General features: G+C 44.1%; 1 protein-coding gene across 3 annotated transcripts in view; it reads left to right on the forward strand.

Moving 5' to 3' along the window:
• Positions 1–23433, forward strand: part of LOC115138228 (prickle-like protein 2) — a 140724-nt gene that overhangs the window by 106620 nt on the left and 10671 nt on the right. For 2 of the 3 annotated variants that reach the window (XM_029674872.2, XM_029674889.2), the window contains 3 exons: positions 17889–18072; positions 22153–22266; positions 22434–22571. In XM_029674872.2, coding sequence (XP_029530732.2) covers positions 17889–18072; positions 22153–22266; positions 22434–22571 — 436 coding nt within the window. Of the gene's footprint in view, positions 1–11797; positions 12336–17888; positions 18073–22152; positions 22267–22433; positions 22572–23433 lie in introns of those variants that run through there. The other variant, XM_029674880.2, reaches the window with a different exon arrangement.

The following is a 23433-nucleotide window of genomic DNA, read 5'->3' on the forward strand; positions in this document are numbered from 1 at the left end:
TCTTTCTGTCCCTCTCGCTCTTTCAATGTCGCTGTCCCTCTCTCTCCCTCTGTGTGTGTCTCTCTCTCTGTCTCGGTCCCTGTCTTTCTCTCTCTCTCTGTCCCTCTCTCGCTCTTTCTCTGTCCCTCTCGTTCTTTCAATGTCGCTGTCCCTCCCTCTCTCTCTCTCTCTCTCTCTCTATCTCGCTGCCTCTGTCTCTCGCTGCCTCTGTGTCTGTCGCTGCCTCTGTGTCTGTCGCTGCCTCTGTCTCTCGCTGCCTCTGTGTCTCTCGCTGCCTCTCTCTCTCTCTCGCTGCCTCTCTCTCTCTCTCGCTGCCTCTCTCTCTCTCTCGCTGCCTCTCTCTCTCTCTCTCGCTGCCTCTCTCCTCTCTCGCTGCCTCTCTCTCTCTCTCGCTGCCTCTCTCTCTTCTGTCTCTGAATCTATCTCTTTGTTTGGCAGACACTATACTTTGCTTACTTATGCTTAAGTCAGAAAATAACATTCAAATTTGTGTCAAAAGGTTAAAGACTTCTCAAATTTTCTTTTTGGGAAATATGTAATCATTTGCACATGCATACTAAATGCGTCCCAGATGGCAGGGTTCATGTGTTCAGCTTTTTTGTTCAACCCTCAGATTCATGCTATGTCATCAACAAATGTGCTCACTCGGGTCCTTTTCTAACGTGGAAGACATCTTATACGGCTTGTTTTTTATTTCTGTGTTTATCCATCCATTTACAGGATCTAAAGAAACTGAAGCTGTATTGATATGAAATGGTTAACCTCCCCTATGTCCACATGAAAGGATCTGCGTTTCTCGAGTAATCAATGGAGTTTAGGTAGCAACAGGATGTGATTTTGAGCAAGTCAGATAAATGACCTCTCTCATGCTGTCTCTCTCTCCCCCTGTCCTTCTCTCTCTCATTCTCACTCACTCACTCACTCACTCACTGACTGACTGACTGACTGACTGACTGGCTGACTGACTGACCTGCTCGTCCTCCTTATGGCTGGGTGGGCAGGCTGAGGGTGATTCAACTGGACACCAGGCAGCTCTGGCTAGCAGAGCAGTGGCACGAAGGCTGTATCATAAACATTTAAGAGCGTTGGGCCAGTAACCGAAAGGTTGCTGGTTTGAATCCCCAAGCCGACTAGGTGAAAGATCTGTCAGTGCCCTTGAGCAAGGCACTTAACCCTAATTGCTCCTGTAAGTTGCACTGGATAAGGAGCGTCAGCTACATTCCTAAAAACGTAAATGTTAACGCCAAGTTTATGAGTCAAAGGGGCTTTCGGGGGAATCTAAAGTGGATTGAAGTCTTCAGAAGGAAAATTGTGCTGCTGATTATTTGTTTGTTTTCTTATTATCCCAAAACAGACCTCAGCTGACGTTCAGTAGCAAATATGCAATGCTATACTTTTCTAATGATTGAATATTTACACTGTGTCTAACTAGCGTATAATGGAGAAGGGCTTGAGCCTGACACATCAAATTCATATTGGAGGCCTATGTAGAACGTGACAGCATTGCTATCTGGTTTTCCTGGTCAATATTACCACGTCATCAGAGTGAAGTCTTTTTTTATTTCCATTGATTTATGTGGTGCTATTTAAAAGCAACCCACACATGGATAGATGAGGGTTACAAATAGCGACAGTTGGCAGCAGCAGAATTACAGCCAACCAGTACTTCAGAAATGTCAGACAAGGTAAATGTCTGCTATTTTAGATCTCAGTACATTTACACCGCCCCCCGCAATAAGTGAACTCCAAAAACTACGGAGGGAACTCAATATTGTACATGTATCTCTTCAGTTTGGGTGTGCAGGATCCTAGAGTTGTTTTGAGATCTGGGTTGGTAGCACAGTCCTTCCAGGCTGTGGATTAAAACAGTGGGTTCATTTATGATACAGTCTCTCATCCTCCACTACCCCCAGGCACTGTTACCAAGAACCAAATCCCAAACACACTGTTCCTCCAGTCTCCCTCCATCACAGGGACTGCTTTGAATAATCTCCATACATAATCACTGGCCTTGTGCAGTGAGTGGAGGGGGCCTAGCAGGCGGTAGTCCAATGCTGAGAGGGCTTCCCATATGTGGGTCACAGCATGTCCTGTGTCTGGGCTCTGGGGCTCCAGGAGGGCAGGGGGTGTTTGTTCTCTCCATGCCTGTGCCGTGCAGCCCTGGCTGGGCACACAGAGGACTGTCTGTGCCTGGAGAACCACAGGAGCGCCGGGCGCCTGCGGGGAGATAAACGTGCTCAGAGTGTGAAAGGGGCAGGACACAGGATTTACTTTATAATAGCCGGCTTCGCCCTCCCTCTCTCTACACACATACACGGTGTGGTTCACAGTTCAAATAAACAGGGGCGAATGGCAGGCTGGGTGTTATGAACAGCCTTGTGCCAGGGTCATTTAGTTCCTCTCAGGGTGTTGCTCTCTCACTGATTTCCAGACTACATGAGGGGGGTAATAGGAGCTACAGTGGGGAGTGGGGAAAGACGTGGTAGAGGGGCTCCTGATTGTCTCAATACCTCCACCCTTTGTTGGACTGTGTGTGTGTGTATTTGTGCATGTCTGTGTGTTCTGCTGAGTTTTCATGATTACACAGTACACGTGGATTCTAAATGAGTCATCCATCTATTCCTTAGTGCTGTCTCAGACCTCCAAACCGTTTCAACACTAGACTGTTGAGTGGTGGGGTCACACTCACTCTGTGTCTGTTAACAGAAATCCACAGCTCATTCCAAAGATCCTAGAACTGCCAATCCCTCGTCAGTTACCAATCCATAACTGCTACCGGAGCTGGACCAGACCTCCCCTGTGGAGAAAGCAGCGGTGGGTCATATCGACGTGGAGCTTGTGTGTCATCGGCTCATCATCGATCACAGCTTGATGCAGGAAATCGGATGATTAAAGTCCTTTTAATAGTTGGTGAATTGGAAGGGTGGTTGTTTTATTTCAGGGTTGGTTGAGATGAAACACTGTTAATTGGATGAGGACCCCCTTCCTCCTCCTCCCAGAACCTCTGCTGTGTGGTTAGGAAGTCATCCTCTTTATGACTTTATTGACCACTTAGATAAGCTTTTTGTTCTCCTGGCTCTGAAATCAGGTTGAAGTGTTTTAAATCCCCCCTTTTCTCTTCATCTCGTTTAATCTGTTCATAACAGACAACTCTATTTATTCCTGGCTCGACACACCTTTGCTTATTCTTACAACTTCACTTATTCTGCAAAATCTCTATCAATTAAATAAATGTTTAATTCAGAATAGCCTGTAGTACTAAAAGCATAAGTCCCCCATGAGAAAGTTATCCAAGTGAAAGGCTTTAGGTTGGATTATTGAGGTGACAGCAGAAGGGTAGAAATGGATTAGTGAAGAAACCAGGTCTGTTGTTTATTCCTGGGTAGACATGGCTCATTCTGATATTTCCTCATGTCTTGTTGTGTGTATTCAGATGGGGTTTACAGTAGCAGATTGTTTCTGTACGAAAAGCTTCTAACCAATCGTATTTTGACACACACACACGCACACCAACCCATGGAACTGACTGGAACTTGGTGTTTGTAACAGGCAAGTAATAGGCTGATTGGACTCTGATCTGATTTTTCAGAGGTTTTATATTTGCTATTGCAAATTACAAAGATATTTAAAACAGAAGCCAAGGGTAATATTTTTCTTAGCAGATGAATGAGTGTCCTGGCTTTCTCTCTCGCTCGCTCTCCTGTAACAGGAAGCTATAGCAGTCCATCCTGGACTCGGGTCCACGCCTTCCCTGATCCCTAACCCTGATACATTTACCAGACTGCAGTGTGTACGTGAGCGTGCACGCCTTTAAGAAAGCAAGAGCCCTGTATGGTCTTTCTTTGCCAGTACACATTAATTGCCACTTGTTGTCTCTCTAAGTTTAGAGGTGTGCCCTTACTGGCACAAATGACATCTGACGGATTTAAAATGGCAGTTATAAAAACTGAATTAACGTAAATCTTCTGTTTTCTTAGTCTACTGGATTTGATTATTTGTGGAACAGTAAGGAGGAAACTCTCCCCTAGACAGTTGTCTGAGGAATGTTCTGCCATGTCCTTGAGTTGTGTTGATAACAAATTGAAATTCAAACGGAGCTATAAGTGGACATAAGCAGAGCACTGTTCTCCCTCCTGGTCCCTGACAATAATGGACAGACAGAACCCCCTCAGGCAGACCCACCACTGTTTGACTGATCCTTCTCCCCTTCCAGCCAGTCTTTCTCAACTAAATATTTAAACATGGCATACTTAAGCAAGGGTTTATTTAACTAGAAGTTTGAATTGCTGAGGTTTAAACCATTACAGGAGGCTCTGGAGAAAGTGGAGCGCGACCCAGGTGATTGGCTAAAACAGGAGACTGTAATCACACACGTTGGCTGTGTTTAGATCACTGGGGAGATGTACTCCCCTTCCTAGACCACAGACTGTGTTCAATTTGGCGTCTTCTGTTCCTCTCTTCAAGCGGTATGCGTTAGCAATATGTACAGTACTGTTGTTCTGCATAGCTGGCTGTGGTGTTGTAGAGTACATCTGAGGCTTTAGTAAACTGACAAAATGGGGCAATATCATGTATCAAGCTGCTGCTGTTGTTGCTCTGCTGTGGTCACCCTAATGAGGCTGATCATATCTATTATGAATGAAACATCTGGTCTCTCCTCTCCATATGGCAACTGTGGCGCTTGAGGGGAGAGGGAGCTCCAAGGAGGAGAATGTTCTGGAATAGAACTCTGCGGTTTTCCAGAACCATGCAGTCTGACTGAATTGGAGCAACCAGCCTTAGAAACTGCTGCCCTATGTACATGGTCATTGAACCCTGGTCACTTTAATAATGTTCACATACGTTGTAGCCACTTCATATGTATATACTGTATTCTAGTCAAGGAGCTTAGTCATTAAACAGCCCTAGGATGTTTGGTGTGGGAGGATTAGACAGCAGGTTGTTCACTGAAGAGGCTGTTCCATTTTCTTACTTCACGTTGATGCAAAATCATTTCTCTCTCAATCGCTCATGTTTCTCAGTTGCCATTTACCCTTTGCATCTTCTACACATACCTTTTTCAGCCGGAGGCAAACGTGACCCAGTTATGTTTTGAATCTGAATCCACATGTAGGACTGGGAAAGCTCACAGAGAGACGGGGTTAGGGTAATGTACTGTACACTGATGAACGTGCTCCACAGCCCCTGAGAGCCAGGCTGTCTGTGGCTTGAGATGGATGGCTTGATGGATGGGGCCCAAGCAACACGTTTCTTCACGCTGAAGAACTCTTGTTGTAAGTGGGCCAGCAAGGGCTGAAATAGCCTGCCCCTCAAGAGCCTCTCCTCAAGGTCACTCCAGAGCCCAGGCACCTTCCATGCATGGAGCAGGAGAACACACGCTCTCCCTGTGGCCTAATGACTTCCCCAGCCTGGCTGTAAGCAGGGCCACTAGACGGAAGGACGGACGGATTATAATTTCCGCCAAACTGGCTACTCTTCTCGTTATTCCTTTCCCCCATTTTTCCTCTCTAAAAAAAATATATAATATAATATAATAATCACTTATCTGCTGGGAGCATTATTGTAGAAGAAGCATTATTGTAGAAGTGCTCTTGAGCTGAGCTGAGTGTCCATCCACAGCCTTAGTCCCCCTTAGTACTTGGCTGAGCCTGCTGGAAGAGACTGGTAACGGTAGTAGCAGAGATTTGGGGAATTACTCCAACCCCCTAAACCCCCTATCTGAGGCTGGAAACAAGGTTAGATTCAACTTCCTTTCCCTCAGACAATCTAACTGGCTTGTTGGTCGCAAATGATTTGATGCGAGCCCTGTCTCCAAAAATGTACGTGGTTATCTCTGAGAAGTCATACCAGAAAATGACAATTCTCTCTCTGTCTCTCTCCTCAGTGATCAGCTCTGTCTCTCTCCTCGGTGATCAGCTCAGTGATCAGCTATTGGGGTGAGACTTGGTAGCCTAGTGGTTAGAGCAGGGGTGGGCAATTCCAGGCCTCGAGGGTCACAGTTTTTCCCAAGCTAACACTCCTGACTCCAATAATCACCTAATCATGATCTTCAGTTTAGAGTGCAAGTTGATTAATCAGCTGTGTTTGCTAGGGATAGAGAAAAATGTGACACCAATTAGGCCCTCGAGGACTGGAGTTACCCACCCTTGGGTTAGAGCGTTGGGCCAGTAACCATAAGGTTGTTGGATTGAATCCCAGAGCTGACAAGGTAAAAATCTGTTGTTCTGCCCCTGAGCAAGGCAGTTTACCCACTGTTCCTAGGGTGCCGAAGCCATGCATGTCGATTATGGTAGCCCCCCACACCTCTCTGATACAGAGGGGTTGGGTTAAATGCGGAATACACATTTCAGTTGAATGCCTTCAGTTGTACAACTGACTAGATATCCCCCTTTTCCTTAGCTGCTGTGTTGACTCAGTGATAGTCATCATCAGCATTTGCCACGTGAAAGGAGAGAGGAGGATGGTGGTGTTAAAACATTTTGTTGTGGGTCCATTTGGACCAACGCAAGCTTGGAAAAAACGCTGGTTTCTTATCCTGACAAATTTTTTCAAAGTAAGTTTAGATAATATTGGTGTATGATAACTCAAATCAAAGTGTTGGTTGTGTACACAGATTTGCAGATGTTATCCCACATGCAAGCAAAACGCTTGTTTCTAGCTCCAACAGTGCAGTAATACCTAGAAATATTTACTAACAAAAATATAAATGCAACATGTAAAGTGTTGGTCTCATGAACTGAAATAAAATATCCCAGGCACTGCATCTCAGTGCTTGAGGCGTCACTACAACCCCGAGTTCGATCCCAGGCTGTGTCACAGCTGGCTATGACCGGGAGACCCATTAGGCACAATTGGCACTGCGTTGTCCAGGTTAGGGGAGGGTTTGGCCAACCGAGATGTCCTTGTCCCATCGCGCTCTAGCAACTCCTTGTGGCGGCCCAGGCGCCTGCAAGCTGACGCATTGACACATTGGTGCGGCTGGCTTCTGGGTTAAGCAAGCAGTGTGTCAAGAAGCAGTATGGCTTGGCAGGGTTGTGTTTCGGAGGACGCGTGGCTCTCGACCTTCGCCTCTCCCGAGTCCGTATGGGAGTTGCAGCGATGGGACAAGACTGTAACTACCAATTGGATATCACAAAATTGGGGAGAAAAAAGGGGTAAAAATGTAATTGAAAAAATAGGTATATCCACCAGAGCTGTTGCCAGATAATTTAATGTTAATTTTTCTACCATAAACCAACAATGTCGTTTTAGAGAATTTGGAAGTACGTCCAACAGGCCTCACAACCGCAGACCTCGTGTAACCATGCCAGCCCAGGACCACCACGCCAGCCCAGGACCACCACGCCAGCCCAAGACCTCCACATCAGGCATCGTCACCTGTCGGACCGTCTGAGACCAGCCACCCGGATAGCTGGTGAAACTGTGGGTTTACACAAATGAAGAATTTCTGCACAAACTGTCAGAAACCGTCTCAGGGAAGCTCATCATAGGCCCTAATCTAAATACAGATTAGGGCCTAATTAATGTATTTATATTGATTGACTTTTCTTATCCGAACTGCAACTCTGTACAAGCTTTGAAATTGTTGCGTTTTTATATTTTTGTTCAGTGTATATAAAAAAATAAGAATACACACAATTCAGAAAGAAATGCCAGGTAAGATCCTCTCAGGAAGTGTAACTATAAAACATATTTCAATTGGCTTGTTTACACTATCGTTCATCCTCTTTGATCAGGACAAAGTCACTGATATGCTAATGCATGCTTTGGAAGGGAGTGAACCTGTTCTCCTTAACTGAAATGACCATCCAGAGGCACTAAAGGAAATATTCCCCATGGCATGTTCCCCAAGCTGGCCCCTATGTTTTTATTAGAGCAGTAAAGAAACTAGGCCCTGGATCAGTTTATTGGGGAAAGACTAAAGCCCATATGAAGCGGCAACAGGCCCCAGACCAGTTGACCCACTCTGCGGCTGTGAAGTGGGGACGCTGTCACTTACAGTTCCTCATAAAAGCCTTTGGAAAGACCTTAAATATAGGGTGAGGGGTAATTGATACTCTTGTTTGTAAAGGGGTTGGGATTGTGTACTTGTATGTGGGGCTAAAGACTGGCAGCCAGGGAGAGGCACTCCGCCACGTGTGAAGGGAGAATCCAGGCCAGACATGCAGCATCGGGAGAGAAAGCTGTAGGCTGACTCCAGGAGGTAAAGGAGAACAGAAAGATGACTGCAACATCCTCAAACTGAGAGTTGTCCAGAGTCACCAGCAGTTTTTAGCAACTTCACAAACTGTCTCAACAAGTTCTGTTTACTTCACTTTTTCCTCTGCTAAAACACTGCCGAAGAGGCATTTGAGGAAAAATAAACACATCTTGATTTAATTACTAACTCCCCCTCATTATACTGTTTCCCCTTAGAAATTAACCATAAATCCGTTAAGCATATTTCACCAGAAATAAATCTATTTTGTTGGGTTTGGTCATCATTTTCCCTCTCTCGACCCATTCAATGCAAAACAAATAAGCAAATTAGCAGCAGTATTCGGACATTGTTAAACACCCCTAACACTAATTCTGGAAAGGAGCTTGGATAGCATTACAGCCTTAGAGCTGTCCAAGTGTTTGTAAGATGACTTACATCTTGGCTATTTTGAGCCATTGTAATCTGGTTTGAGTCCACAAATAAACCTTTCAATACCAAATCACCTCACCAAATGCGACATCTAATTGTGACTGACTTCACATAGTTAAATCAAGTATATATTTGGGTTTGTAACGGGATACACTGATTTCATTCTAAAAGTGGAACTATTTATTTTGGTCTCAAACATACCCCAGGACCCAGTCGTTACACTGATATGCTTATGCCTATATATCAATTTTTCTACATTGGCTTTCAAGTTGTTTTACTATGATGTGAATATATATTTTGGGCGGCAAGTGGTTAGAGCATTGGGCCATTAACCGAAAGGTTGCTAGATCGAATCCCTGAGCTGACAAAGTAAAAATATGTCGTTCTGCCCCTGAACAAGGCACTGTTCTTAGGCCATCATTGTAAATACGAATTTGTTCTTATCTGACTTGCCTAGTTAAATAAAGATTAAATAATAAATAAATAAAACATACTGAACAAAAATATAAACCCAATAATTGTCTAAGATTTGCTGAGTTACAGTTCATATAAGGAAATCGGTCAATTGAAATGCATTCATTAGGCCCTGATTGATGGATTTCACATGACTGGGAAGGCTTGAGCCATGGGTGGGCCTGGGAGGGCATAGGTCCACCCTCTTGGGAGCCAGTCCCACCCAATGGGGCGCAAGGCCCAGCCAATCAGAATGTGTTTTTCCCCACAAAAAGGGATTTATTACAGACAGAAATACTCCTCGGCACCCTGGCCCCCCTCCGCACAGAAGATGCAGAAGCTGGATGTGGAGGTCCTGGGCTGGCGTGGTTACACGTGGTCTGCGGTTGTGAGGCCGGTTGGACGTACTGACAAATTCTCTAACACAACATTGGATGTGGCTTATGGTAGAGAAATGAACATTGAATTATCTGGCAACAGCTCCGGTGGATATTCCTGCAGTTATCATGATTGATGATTGGCTGAGAAATTGATGATAAAATTATTGGGGAGGCTGTCTTGTTAAGACTTCAGTGCAGCTTTTGACATTATTGATCAGTCTGCTTCTGGAAAAATGTATGTTTTATGGTTTTACACCCCCTACTAAAATGTGGATAAAGAGCTACTTGTCTAACAAAACACATAGGGTGTTCTTTAATGGAAGCCTCTCAAATATAATCCAGGTATAATCAGGAATTCCCCAGGGTAGCTGTTTAGGCCCCTTGCTTTTTTCAATTTTTACTAACGACATGCCACTGACTTTGAGTAAAGCCAGAGTGTCTATGTATGCGGATGACTCAACACTATACACGTCAGCTACTACAGCGACTGAAATGACTGCAACACTCAATCAGCTAGTTTAATCAGTTAGTTTGAGTGGGTGGCAAGGAGTAAGTTAGCTCTAAATATTTCTAAACCAAAAAGCATTGTATATGGAACAAAACACTCACTAAACCCTAAACCTCAACTAATTCTTGTAATAGATCATCTGGAAATTGAGCAAGTTGCGATGACTAAACTGCTTGGAGTAACCCTAGATTGTAAACTGTCATGGTCAGAACATATTAATGCAGTAGTAGCTAAGATGGGGAGAAGTCTGTCTATAATGAAGCGATGCTCTGCCTTCTTAACAACACTATCAACAAGGCAGGTCCTACAGGCCCTAGTTTTGTCGCACCTTGACTACAGTTCAGTTGTGTGGTCAGGTGCCACAAAAAAAAGGACTTAGGAAAATTGCAATTGGCTCAGAACAGGGCAGCACGGCTGGCCCTCGGATGTACACAGAGAGCTAATATTAATAATATGCATGTCAATCTCTCCTGGCTGAAAGTGGAGGAGAGACTGACTTCATCACTACTTCTATTTATGAGAGGTATTGACATGTTGAATGCACAGAGCTGTCTGTCTAAACTACTGGCACACAGCTCGGACACCCATGCATACCCCACAAGACATGCCACAAGAGGTCTCTTCACAGTCCCAAACAGACTATGGGAGGCACACAGTACTACATAGAGCCATGACTACTTGGAACTCTATTCCACATCAAGTAACTGACACAAGCAGTAAAATTTGATTTTAAATAACGATTAAAAAAACACCTTATGGAACAGCAGGAACTGTAAAGCAACACAAACATTGGCACAGACACATGCATACACACACACACACACACACACGATAGTATACGCACTATACATACACATGGATTTAGTACTGTAGATATGTGGTAGAGGTGGACTAGGGGCCTGAGGGCACACAGTGTGTTGGGAAATCTGTGAATGTATTGTAATGTTTTTAAAATTGTATAAACTGCCTCACTTTTGCTGGAGTCCAGGAAGAGTAGCTGCTGCTCTGGCATTTTTAGTGTCCTTTTATTGTTCCCGGCACCTGTGTAATGATCATGCTGTTTAATCATCTTCTTGATATGCCACACCTGTCAGGTGGATGGATTATATTGACAAAATCTAAAATGCTCACTAACAGGGATCAAAACAAATTTGTGCTTAAAATTTGAGAGAAATACACTTTTTGTGCGTCTGAAAAATGTCTGGGATCTTTTCGGTGTAGATTGGAAGTACAGTCAATTATGAACAGTTTTGTCCCAACTATGTTCCAATAGCCTTGTGTTAAAAAACGTTCTTGCCTCTCACATTTCCTTCCTGGTCATTGATGTGGATGAGGTGAAAAGTGTAGCTATTGTTCACCTCTGTGGTCCTGCAGAAAGTAGTCAATGACAGGGAGCTATTTCAGAGGCCTAGTAACAATGTTTATATATATATATATATATCTGTTGATAAACTGCTTATAAGCATTTGATAACCAAGCAGTATGTAAAATGACCTCTTAGACTACAGTGTATTGGGAAATAAAGGCAGTTTGATTACCTTACTCCAGTCCACACTAGTATTCTGTAGACCATAGGCTATGACCCTTCTCCTCCATTATATTGGTAATTGTTATGCATTTTGTTTAGTGGCTTATACCTCCCAATACCCCACAGTCTATTCATTTTCTACCTCTCTCTTTCTTAGCTGATTGCCAGGGGGCAGTTGATTCGGGGAAATGGTTCAATTTGCATGCAAATGATTCCAAAACACCAGTCATTCACACCGCTAATTATACTAACGTTAGGACGGTGACTTCCTGACATCACGGTTGGTCATTGGCAGTCGGGAGGTGAGGCGGTGGTGGTGCAGCCAGGCACTTATTCAGCCAGGCAGTCAGGCGAGTAAGTCGCTGCTCCGCGCTCCGTATGGTTACGCACTTAAAGTCCCTGTGGAACATTTTTACTTTCTAGTTTTCGGTTGCTACCTCCGAAATGATTGTTTTGGATTTGTTCGGAATGTACACCTTTTAGGCTATTGCATTATCTCAACGTAGATGGACTAACTGTAGGGGTATTTGTGTTCAACCACTTTTTGTGTGTTTTTTCTACACTTATAGCGTTACTTCCAAGAATCCGTGCGCTTGTCGGATGTGTTTGCGGAGCAGCTTGACTAAAATACTCGCGGAGCGAGGGGGACAATAGTCTAGGAACATATTGCGGCTTCTCACGGACCGGAGAGGGAGAGCGCAGGATTCGTAAAACTGTGACGCATGAATAGTAGGCTAGCCTAGACTATGAAAAGGTTTGCAATGATGAAAGTGTGTTTGAAAACTAACATCACCGGAAGCAGAGCCATGCTCTCCCTCTCACCTACTTTGTAATAAGGTAAGCAAAGCCTATAATCTACCCTTTGCTCCATTATTTTGTATCAAGCTGTTATTGCGCAGTTGACAAGGCTATTTTTGCGCCCTGTTGTGTCCCTACCTTCACGACACTATCTATTTCTGTTTGTAAATTGTGGTTTTGTTCTGTGATTCTGCCCTCATGTACATTTGACCAGTAAACCTATGCTCTCGTGAGTCTTCTCAAGTACCCCCCGTGGATAGGCAAAGTACCCGCAGGGGTCCTAGTTTCCCCGGTTGGGAACCACTGGTTTAGTTTACGAGGAAGAAATGACAGAAAACTGCCAGCCTGGGTGAACTGTTAATGCGGTTGAAAGGGTTTGATATTTTCTCACCGCAAGATAGGCTACACTGTAGAACACAGCGGCCAACAAATGTAGCCTATGTGGCTCTCTTGGTGTGCTCGATTTAAACCAAAAATAATATCTACATCAGTGGGCTAAGAGTTTAAATGTATTTCACAATTAAGCGTTCATGGTTTAGAAGCAGGCTAAATGTTACCATTGCTAGTGCTACTACTTAGGAACGTATCATTCTTTAATATATAAAAAAAGTGTGTTCTCGCACGCAATAGTATAAATAGTCCCACTATCTTCACCTCTCATTCATATGCTATCCTCTGTAATGGGTGTGTTATTATACCGCTTCTCTTCGTGGTGCGTGGTCAAGCTAACTAGAGCCTTTCAGTGGGAGTAGATTCTGTTGTGTTGCTCTAATGACTGTCCGGACGCGGGATTGATCGAGTCAGGATAGGTCATTTTGGATTAGCATATGAACGGATTTACTGGGGAATAGTGAATGAATTGACACTCCAGCAGCTGGATACGAGTCCAGGGGTAATGGAAATATCAGGCTGTATTGCTCTGAAACATCTAGACTACCGGTTGCCTCAATTCATAGGCAACCAACCATCTGTCTTGGTATCCAAAAGGTATTTTTTTGACCATCCATTTTCAACACCACGACATGTTTTAATTCAGTCCATTAGGCTACATTTAGACTAGTTGTGTTTGTCAGCTTTTCAAACTTGCTGATCATTTTACAGATGGGTTCCCCAATGACAGTTTGACAGTCTGTCGTGAGAGAACCATAGTTACAGTTCCATATCAGGACTGAAGTCTCAGGAGTCAAAAAACCTGCCCCCTCTTTGACTTGCCATGCATATGTAGCAGTTACCGAACAAGTAAACACGTATGAATAATTAATAGGATCTTCTGGTATGAAGCTGCTGTAGCTGAAAAGCATCATGCTCAGTTAGATGTTACATAACTCGAATCACTTCCTGCACTTCCCACTCTAAATCTGCACAAATCACAGAGGCAGTGTAGAGAGATGACTGCCCCCCCCCCCCCCCCCCATTGCGTCAGGTGGTCGCAGGGCTAATCTCCATTAGATGGAACATATTGGATCAGTCACCAGTAATTAGCTGCTAATAACAAATGCCCTTGAGTTTGATTCCTCTTCAGAATGTTGTGCAGTTCAGTGATTTAAAACTGAACATGCATGCTTCAATAAACGACCAAATTAGGCCAAACAAAGAGTAAATACTTTGTTCCTGTTTCCTTTGACACAGTACCATTGCATGTTTAGGAATGTAATCTTAATAACGCTGAATGGAAATGTTCATCTGATCTCAGAGAACAAAAGGCAGTTAAAAAAGAAAGAATATGTCCTCTTTTCCACGCAAAACAAAAGGAGCAGAGACATTTTTCTGCTGCCTACCTCCAGCTGTTCCTCGAAACCTCTCCTCTGGGCTGCCATTTAAACATGGTGTCTAATCTGTCCGGAATGATGCCATGAAAAGCTGCATTGGCTCTCTGGGAGCTACTCCAGAATGAGTCTGGGATGGGGTTCTTTTCAAATACCACATCAAGCCCTCTCAACTCCATGGCTGTTTTTCAGGAAGACGAGGGTTGTGGATGTGTTGCACACTTTAGAGGAGGTGTTTACGAACCTGAATGACAATTTACCCTATGGCAGATGTACCTGTTAAAGTTGGGTTAAGTGAATGGCGCCATCACGCAACCCAACCTGTTGAGTATTCCCTCAGTTGGCAGAGGATTTGTACCAGTCCGTAGGTGGTTAACTTCTTGATGCACCCACCCCGTTGGCAGGATCATTTTCATCAACATCCGCTGAATTGGCAGAGCGCCAAATTCAAATTAAATTACTACAAATACTGAATTTTCATGAAATCACAAGTGCAATATAGCAAAACACAGTTTAGCTTGTTGTTAATCCACCTGGCGTGTCAGATCTCAATACAGCTTTTCAGCGAAAGCATAACAAGTGTTTATGTAAGAACATCTCTCTCAGTAGACAACATATTACAAACACTAGCAGCCAAGTAGATTGGTCACGAAAGTCAGAAGAGCAATAGATTAAATCGCTTACCTTTGATGATCTTCAGCTGTTTGCACTCATGAGACTCCCAGTTACACAATACATGTTCCTTTTGTTCCATAATGATTGTTTTTATATCCAAAATACCTCCATTTGGTTGGCGCGTTATGTTTAGAAATCCACACGCTCGAGCGGTCACGACGGAGCAGACAAATTCCAAATAGTGTCCGTAAAGTTTGTAGAAACATGTCAAATGTTTTTATAATCAATCCTCAGGTTGTTTTTACAATATATAATCAATAGTATTTCAACCTGGACTGTAGCTTCTTCAATATATGTGTGTGTGTGTGTGTGAGAGAGAGAGAGAGATCCAAGCTGTTGTGCATGCCTGCAATATCAGTTCAGTTATACTCACAGACAATATTTTGACAGTTTTGGAAACTTTAGAGTGTTTTCTATCCTAATCTGACAATTATATGCATATTCTGGGCCTGAGAAATAGGCCGTTTCATTTGGGTATGTTTTTCATCCAAACATCAAAATACTGCCCCCTACACTCAACAGGTTAAGAAATCCAGAGTGGTGCATAAATAATGCTTAATAAAATACAGTATGCATCTCTAGTCTAGTTAGAACTTGTGTGTGGGTCAGTCTAGTTTCTTGGGCATCGGTTTCACCAGTGGATTGGGCCTTTGCGGTTGGTGTGTCTACTCACTGTGCAGTGTGTCAGAGTGTAGCTGTTTAACTTGGCTGTTGCCGGGGAGATGTGGAGGAGAGATGCGATGATTAACACTGCGGTGGTGAATGATTGTCTGCTTACATCCGTCTAAGGGATTATTGTCCTCTCGGATACCTTCCAGTCCGTAAAGGGTTCCTGCTGTACTCTGGCCACGAAAGGTTTTATCTGCCCCAGGAGAGGAAAGGCTAGTCATGTTTAAAGGGGAAACCGTCTACTTCATTTACTTCGTTCTCCTCCCTTCGTGGAGGCGTTGGTGATGCACTTGCATTACCAGAGTACTCCATTCCCCCCAATTGAAGTCGTGTAGATGACTAGTGTAACATGGGATAGTGTTTCAGGCTGGAAATCCCAGTCATGTGCAGCATGTTGTAAATCAGAGGCTTAGGCCCTGGGCATATCTCTGCCAATTCTGAAGCAGGGAGATCAGATGTTTGGGAGGTGAATCACTGGACGATGGCCTCCATCTGGAGAGAGACTCATGGGTCTCACGGGACTCCAGCCCTCCTGCTCACATGCCCAGCTCAAAGACAAGGAGAACCATTGGCTTGGTGTTTTGTAAGGCCTCTGTCTGTATCATTTTAAAACAGAGACACTACTCTAACCAGGAATGCAGTGTGAAACACTCTCCTCCAGGCCCAATGTACTCCTCCAGGCTATATTTAAACCCCTATCGCTAAGCCTGCTCCCCACCAAAAAGGCAGAAGGAATCCGCTAGCATCAAGAGGAGTGGGAGGTGTGTGTGGCATATTTATTTTTTTTTAAAAATCGTTCTTTTGGCGTGGTTTCCTGAATCATCTCTCCTGTGTTCTAACGTACATTCGGTGTGTGTGTGTGTGTGTCTGAGTACGTGTGTTTGTCTCCTGTTAATCACACAGCCATTAGTAATGATGGGGGACTGCTGTATTGTAATGAGAGGACTCCGGATGCTTTAGCCCCAGGCTAGGTGTCCTACCTCTGGGATGGGCTGTTTAATGATCTATTCTCCTCCACGGATGAACTGGTTGTCAGAGAGCTGGCGACTTAGTCTGCAAGGCCTGGCTCCATGTACTACTTAACATTTCCATCAGTATTCATAGATTAGATATCTTGGCATTTCAGTATATGTTGCTTTAATATTCATGGAGACTGCTCTCTGAAGCCAATCGCCTCCAGGAGCTCAGGTAGATTGCCCTTGCCAAAGGATATTGAAGAAGCAGATATCTGCCTTTTAGACATGTACTAGACCCCAGACATGCATCACTAAGTTTAACTATTTTTAACATGTCAAAGTTTTCCACTAACATAATTGGGGAATCCATCTTTACAAAACCATGTCATTTTTGTTTGTTCTCAATAGTAATCAGCCCCCTCTCTATTTCACTTCATAATGCTCATTTAAATAACTAGTTAATAACAACCCATTGCAGATGCAAATGTTTAGTTTGCTGTTTATAAAGGCAGAAACGCTCTTTGGATGGTGAGGCTATATCAGGTGGTGTATCTAGCTAACTACACTGTTCTGTTTCTTTTTGCCGTCAAAGAGGCCTTAAGCCCCTGTTCCTCTGACCCTGTGCTGCCCACCAGGCGTCTGGCTGGATTATGGGTTTGGCTGCCTGAGGGGCAGCAGAGGTTAGTGGATATGACCTGCAGGCTAACCCAATGTCTGATGGTTACAGGGTCTGCTGCCCTAACAGAGGGCTTTCACCATGTGTATCTGTGTCTGGGTGTAGCCTAGTTCACAACTTCAGTTTGTTCTGTTTTTAAGAGGGGGGGGGCACAAATCACATATACTATGCTTAAATTGAAAAGGACATAAAAACGAAAGAGCCTCTAACAAACATTAGCAATTGTTCTTCTGTATGCAAACCAAACGGATACCTTGTGTGGGTTTGTTAACCCGTTATCTGGTTCTTGATGAATGAGAACAGAGTTTTATCCTGTCTGAGCATCTGAGACAGTTTGAAGGTAACCTTGTAAAGACAGGAGGAGAAATGTGTATTTACAGTACTGCTTTCCATCACTGTCAGTTGCTCTGCGAATCATTTCCTTAACCGGTTTGTCATTATGTCCTCACTCGCGTTACCTAGAGAATTGTGGGAGCTAGAATGTCTCTGAGATCCTTCTTGCTCGGTGAGACGCGCGGCAGGAAGCCTTGACATTTGAACCCTGGCCCTTGAACTATTGTGGAGTTTACATTTCATGTGCTTCGTTGCTTTGCAATAGAAAACCCTCAAAACAAAGATAGACATCGGAAGAGTTCTGAACTCAACCCACATTTTGCCGTACGTACAAGACATATGTCCTGGTTAAACAGTGTTTAATATCACTATTCACTTTGACATGTGTCCACTCTAAGCTTTGCCTATGGATGGATAACTGTTGATCACTTTTATCTTCCCTGAAGAAAGATCTGTGTCTACTGTAAGCTTTTCTAACTCGTCGCTGCCCTCTGCTCTCTGTCCCCGTGTCCTGTAGGAAGATCTGTGTCCATTGTAAGTGCAGGCTTGAGGAGCATGTGATGACGGCCGTGCCTCTAGAGATGGAGAAGACCGTCACTAAGCTGATGTATGACTTCCAGAGGAACTCCACCTCAGACGACGACTCAGGCTGCGCGCTGGAGGAGTATGCCTGGGTGCCCCCGGGGCTCAAACCTGAACAGGTATGAAAGATGGACACGCACACCGGGGAGTAGGGTTTGATTTCCCTCTGTGTTGGATCAAAGATTTCTTCACCGTCTTACGTTGCGTGTTTGGTGTTCAAGTAAGACGATTTGGTTTACAAGGATTACGTGACGCCGGGTTTTGAATTAATATCTAATTCCTTCTGCTTGCAAACTGTTTACTCGTGGTTTCAGGAGCCCGTTGTTGACTTTGCTAGGCTGGGATATGCAGAAACACATGACATGGCCTGTGAGCATCCAAGAAACCATCTTCACAAGGCCCTTGTGTACCGAAGGTGTGCGTGTGTGGGAGTTTTTTATTTTTTATTAGACAATGAAACCTTTATACATATGAGTTTCATTTTCTTGATGAACTGTTAGCAAGCCTTATTGCCTGTGCAATGGGGTGGTCAATACACTGTTAACTCATCCCCCATTTCAGTCGCGCAAGGCTGAGCACAGCCATTTTTCATCCCCAAGGGCCACGTGACCTCCAGTCAATTAAGCTCCACTTTAAAAGCAGCAGAACACCGGCCTGCCAAACTGGAGACTGGAGAGGATAGACTGACGGATGGCTTTCCAAAGCAGTAGGGCAGTGAGACTGGGAATGTTCCCGTTAAAGGAGAGGCTTTGCATTGAGGAAATTTACTGCTGGTTGCATACTTATGTACATTGGATTTCCACCTATACAGTAAAGCTCTTCCAAACCTGACGTACAAGTCAGTCAAGTCATAGAAATGTGTTTTTTGACCCTGCACGGTGGGGGGAGGATACCCATTGAGGTACTTTTCAACGCCCTGCCCAGCCACAGAGGGAGATGGTGAATACCACCAGTTAATCTGTAGAATCTGAGCTCCATCCAGGTGTAGGTTTCTCCTCAGGGACACAGTCCCACTGCTCCATCAGGAGGAGCCTGCTATTCAGTCTCAACTGGTGTCAAGTCACCATTCTGTAACTACATATTTTAGCAGTCCACAAAGACTGTGGGAATAACTAAACATGATTTCCCCTTGCTCTGTAATGAATGTTTGGATTCGTGCAGTAACAAAATTGTATTAGCAATGTGAAACAGATTTTCAGCTGTATTCCAGCCACAATAATCATGCTTTTGTTATCTCTGAAACCAGGTATCAGAGTTTATTGGTTTTTAATTCAAAGGGAACTGAGTTTCCTGAACATTGCTTTTACTCATTTTTAATAGGACTGCCATTATTGACTGTTCTGGTCTCAGGAAGGCCCAGCCAATATGCACTCTCTCTCTCTCTCTCTCTCTCTCTCTCTCTCTCGATGTCAGAGGTAATAAAATGTCAGGAAGTTGCCAGGATACGGGAAGCTGAGACCAAATATGTTACTAAAGCAGCCATTACTGATGTCTCTGCTGTTGAAGAGGCAGCTCACGGAGTGTCACAAGAGATAGGGAATAATCTGCTTTTGTCATCCAAGTACAAGATCCAAGATATGGTACAAATCTTAAAGCTTTTATTATTTCATGCCTTTGTAGATGTAAAGATAACCTTTACACTTACATTGAAGGAAATGGCAGTCTGTTACTATTTATTGTACTTTGGAATGGCAGTCCTCCCTTCTTGCCCATGTGTGGCAGGCTGTTTCCATGGTGTTTTTGTTAGTGTGATATGTCCAATAAACACTCACTGTTGCTTGTTATAGTGTGTCAGGATTGGTCTTTGGTTGTGTCCTAGACGCTGTCAGTCTCTCCCGTGAACGGAGATGAAAAACAGCTGTGGGGGAGGTTGGTTTCTAACATAAACCCTGCTATTAGATTTATCCTTTAAAAGCTGTATATTCTCTGTATAATTAGAGAGAAGATTCAATCTGAGGCCATTTACACTGAACAAAAATATACATGCAAGCTGTAAAGTGTTTCATGAGCTGAAATAAAAGATCCCAGAAATGTTCCATATGTACAAAAAGCTTATTTCTCTCTGATTTTGTGCACTAATTTGTTTACATCCTTGTTAGTGAGACATTTCTCCTTTACCAATTTCTCCTTTACCATCCACCTGACAGGTGTGGCATATCAAGAAGCTGAATAAACAGCATGATCATTACACAGGTGCACCTTGTGTTGGAGACAATAAAAGGCCACTCTAAAATGTGCAGTTTTGTCACAAAACACAATGTCACAGATGTCTAAAGTTTTTAGGGAGGGTGCAGGAATGTCTTCCAGAGCTTTTGCTAGAGAATGGAATGTTAATTTCTCAACTATAAGCTGCCTATAACATCGTTTTAGAGAATTTGGCTCTACTTCCAACCAGCCTCACAACTGTAGACCACGTGTATCCACGCCAGCCCAGGACCTCCACATCCAGCCATTTCACCTGTGGGATCATCTGGGAACAGCTACCCGGAGAGCTGATGAATCTCTGGGTTTGCAAAACCGAAGAATATCTGCACAAACTGTCAGAAACCGTGGAAGCTCATCTGTGTGGTCGTCATCCTCAGCAGGGTCTTGACCTGACTGCAGTTTGGTTGCGTAACCGACTTCAGTGGGCAAATGCTAACGTTCAGTGGCCAATGGCACGCTGAAGAAGTGTGCTCTTCATGGATGAATCCCGGTTTCTACTGTACCGGGCAGATGGACACGAACACAATTGCTTTTTATCGATGGCAATTTGAAGGAGCGCAATTTGAATGTACTGAGATTCTGAGGCCCATTGCTGTGCTATTCATCCGCCGCCATCGCCTCATGTTTTAGCGTGATAATGCACGGCCCCATGTCGCAAGGATCTGTACACAATTCCTGGAAGCTAAAAATGTTCCAGTTCTTCTATGGCCTGCATACTCACCAGATATGTCACCCCTTGAGCATGTTTGGGATGCTCTGGATCACCGTGTACGACCGCGTGTTGCAGTCCCCCCCCCCCCCCCCCCCCCCCCCAATTTCCATCAACTTTGCACAGCCATCGAAGAGTAGTGGGACATCATTCCACAGGTCACAATCAACAGCCTGATCAACTCTATGCGAAGGAGATGTGTCATGCTGCTTAAGGCAAATGGTGGTCACACCAGACACTGACTAATGAATTTATTTAAATCGACTGATTTACTTATATGGACTGTAACTCAGTAAAATCTTTGAAATTGTTGCATGTTGCCTTTTATATTTTTGTTCAGTGTAGTTTCTATGGCCCTAATTACGATTATTATTATTCCAATCTGCTCATCCTTACTGGCTCTGGGGGGTGTGAGACCGTTTCTCAGTACACCTCGTGTCATAGAACATGTTGCAGAGTGTTTTGTTTTAAGTTTGGATGTCAGAGGCTTTCAATATCTATATATTTGTTGTTATTTTGTTGCAGTGAATAAATGCAGAAGGCGTCTTCATTATTCAGGGATATCCATATAGTTTTGGTGCCAGGCCCTTGGTACCGCACCCAAGGACAAAGCTGACAGGTTCCAGTCCAAAGATCCATTCATTAGATAGATGGGCCATTAAAATTGGCTACCTGTGGCCCTGTGGTCAGCACATATTAATTGCCTCTCCTGTACTTCTGGCGCCCTAATCTCTTCGTCCCTCTCTCTCTTTCCGTCTTCTGGCGCTCGATGCTCCTGAAATCACGGCCATTGATGAACACTGGCCCCGATTTTCTGCTTTCCCCCCCTGTGTAACTCTGAAAGACTAATACATTTCACCAAGATGACATTCATTGTTGGCCGGCATAATGTAAAGAATGTAGCAGTCATTTTGAATAGCGAGATGGGCGTTACGCCTCTGTCTGACACACACACACACGGTTCATTACTGTAATGTACTGTATGTGTATGTTCCTGTGGAAGGAGTTTCAAGTGGTAGTAACCACTTTTTTTGGTTACTAAATGATTCCATATGTGTTATTTCATAGAGTTGATGTCTTCACTATTATTCTACAGTGTAGAAAATAATAAAAAATAAAGAAAAACCCTTGAATGAGTAGGTGTGTCCAAACTTTTGACATTTTCTTCCAATACTCATATAGCCTATAGGGTTCCAATAAATGCTAATTTGCCACTTATGGGCCAATCTCTGTACCATGTCACTAGTGGTAGTGGCCTGACCAGCCCTGGTTTCTCTCCCGTTAGGTTCATCACTACTACAGCTCCCTGCCCGAGGACAAGGTTCCCTATGTGAACAGCCCAGGAGAGAAGCACCGCATCAAACAACTCCTCCATCAGCTGCCCCCACACGACAATGAGGTAAGACCCTTATCCCTCCTCCCGTCTGCCTCCCGGGCACACAGATATTGGGGAAGGGGGCATTTGTCACCGTGACATCTTAACTCACTAGTGTCTCTAACTCTGGATCATTTGTCTTTGTCTCTGCAGCCCTTTATTACATGTTGAATAATCTGTGTGTTTTCCAGGTGCGTTACTGTAACACTTTGGATGACGAAGAGAAGAGGGAGCTCAAACTCTTCAGTAACCAACGGAAACGGGAGAATCTGGGCCGCGGCAATGTGAGACCATTTCCCGTGACGATGACGGGAGCGATCTGTGAGCAGGTACGGTAACTCCGGTGGGAATGGGGCTGGTTCACTCACAGGCGCTCACACGAGATGGGCAGAGGTAGGACAGACACATGGTAGAGGTTATACAGGGGTGGCCATAGTTGGATGGATATGATAGAAATACGCGTATAGTCATCTCTCACACGAAAACAACACATTACAAAAGTGATCAAAGAAAATACTGTATAGGCAAAGGACTCGCCTTTCTTTTGTGGTAGAATCTGACAGTACCCATCGACATTTCTGTCTTTTATTGTGATTCACCCCGTGAAGAGCTCAGCTGACATTTTAAAAGAAGCTGATAAAAGTGGAGCCTCACATTGAAGTCATGACCCAGCCTCTCAACTGTGGTAGATCTGCCTGTCTGTGTTTTCCCTCATCTCTCCCAGTAGCTTGGCCAGAACAAATGTCACACTGACACACTGATGGCTTCTAGGATCCTTGCTATGCTGTGTTTTTGATGCTAACTCTTCACCTTATGTTATACTGTGCCTTGGAACGTACCTTCCAGATTTGATCTCCTGAAGGTACATCGCAGTCTAGATAAACAAATCTTGATGTTGCTTTGGTCTACACCACATTGTTTTCATTCAGAAAAACACCCAGCCCCTAGTCATTCCCTTACTGTCCTGAGGCAAGTTCTGCAGTGCTCTGTTATGCGTATGCCCGGTTTGTATCCATGTTTTATTCACTGTGTTTCTTGCTAAGCAGACAACCACAGGAATGAGTGTGTAAGGAAGCAGATTGTTCTAAGGGTTTGTATTGATTGAATTCCCTCCCCTGGCTGACCTCTATGCGTAACAGGTCTGTGTGCCAGTTAGATCTCTGATTCTCTTCTCTCCCTTTCTGTCTCTGT

This window comes from Oncorhynchus nerka, linkage group LG2 (assembly GCF_034236695.1).
Source record: "Oncorhynchus nerka isolate Pitt River linkage group LG2, Oner_Uvic_2.0, whole genome shotgun sequence".
Taxonomy (NCBI): Eukaryota; Metazoa; Chordata; class Actinopteri; order Salmoniformes; family Salmonidae; genus Oncorhynchus; species Oncorhynchus nerka.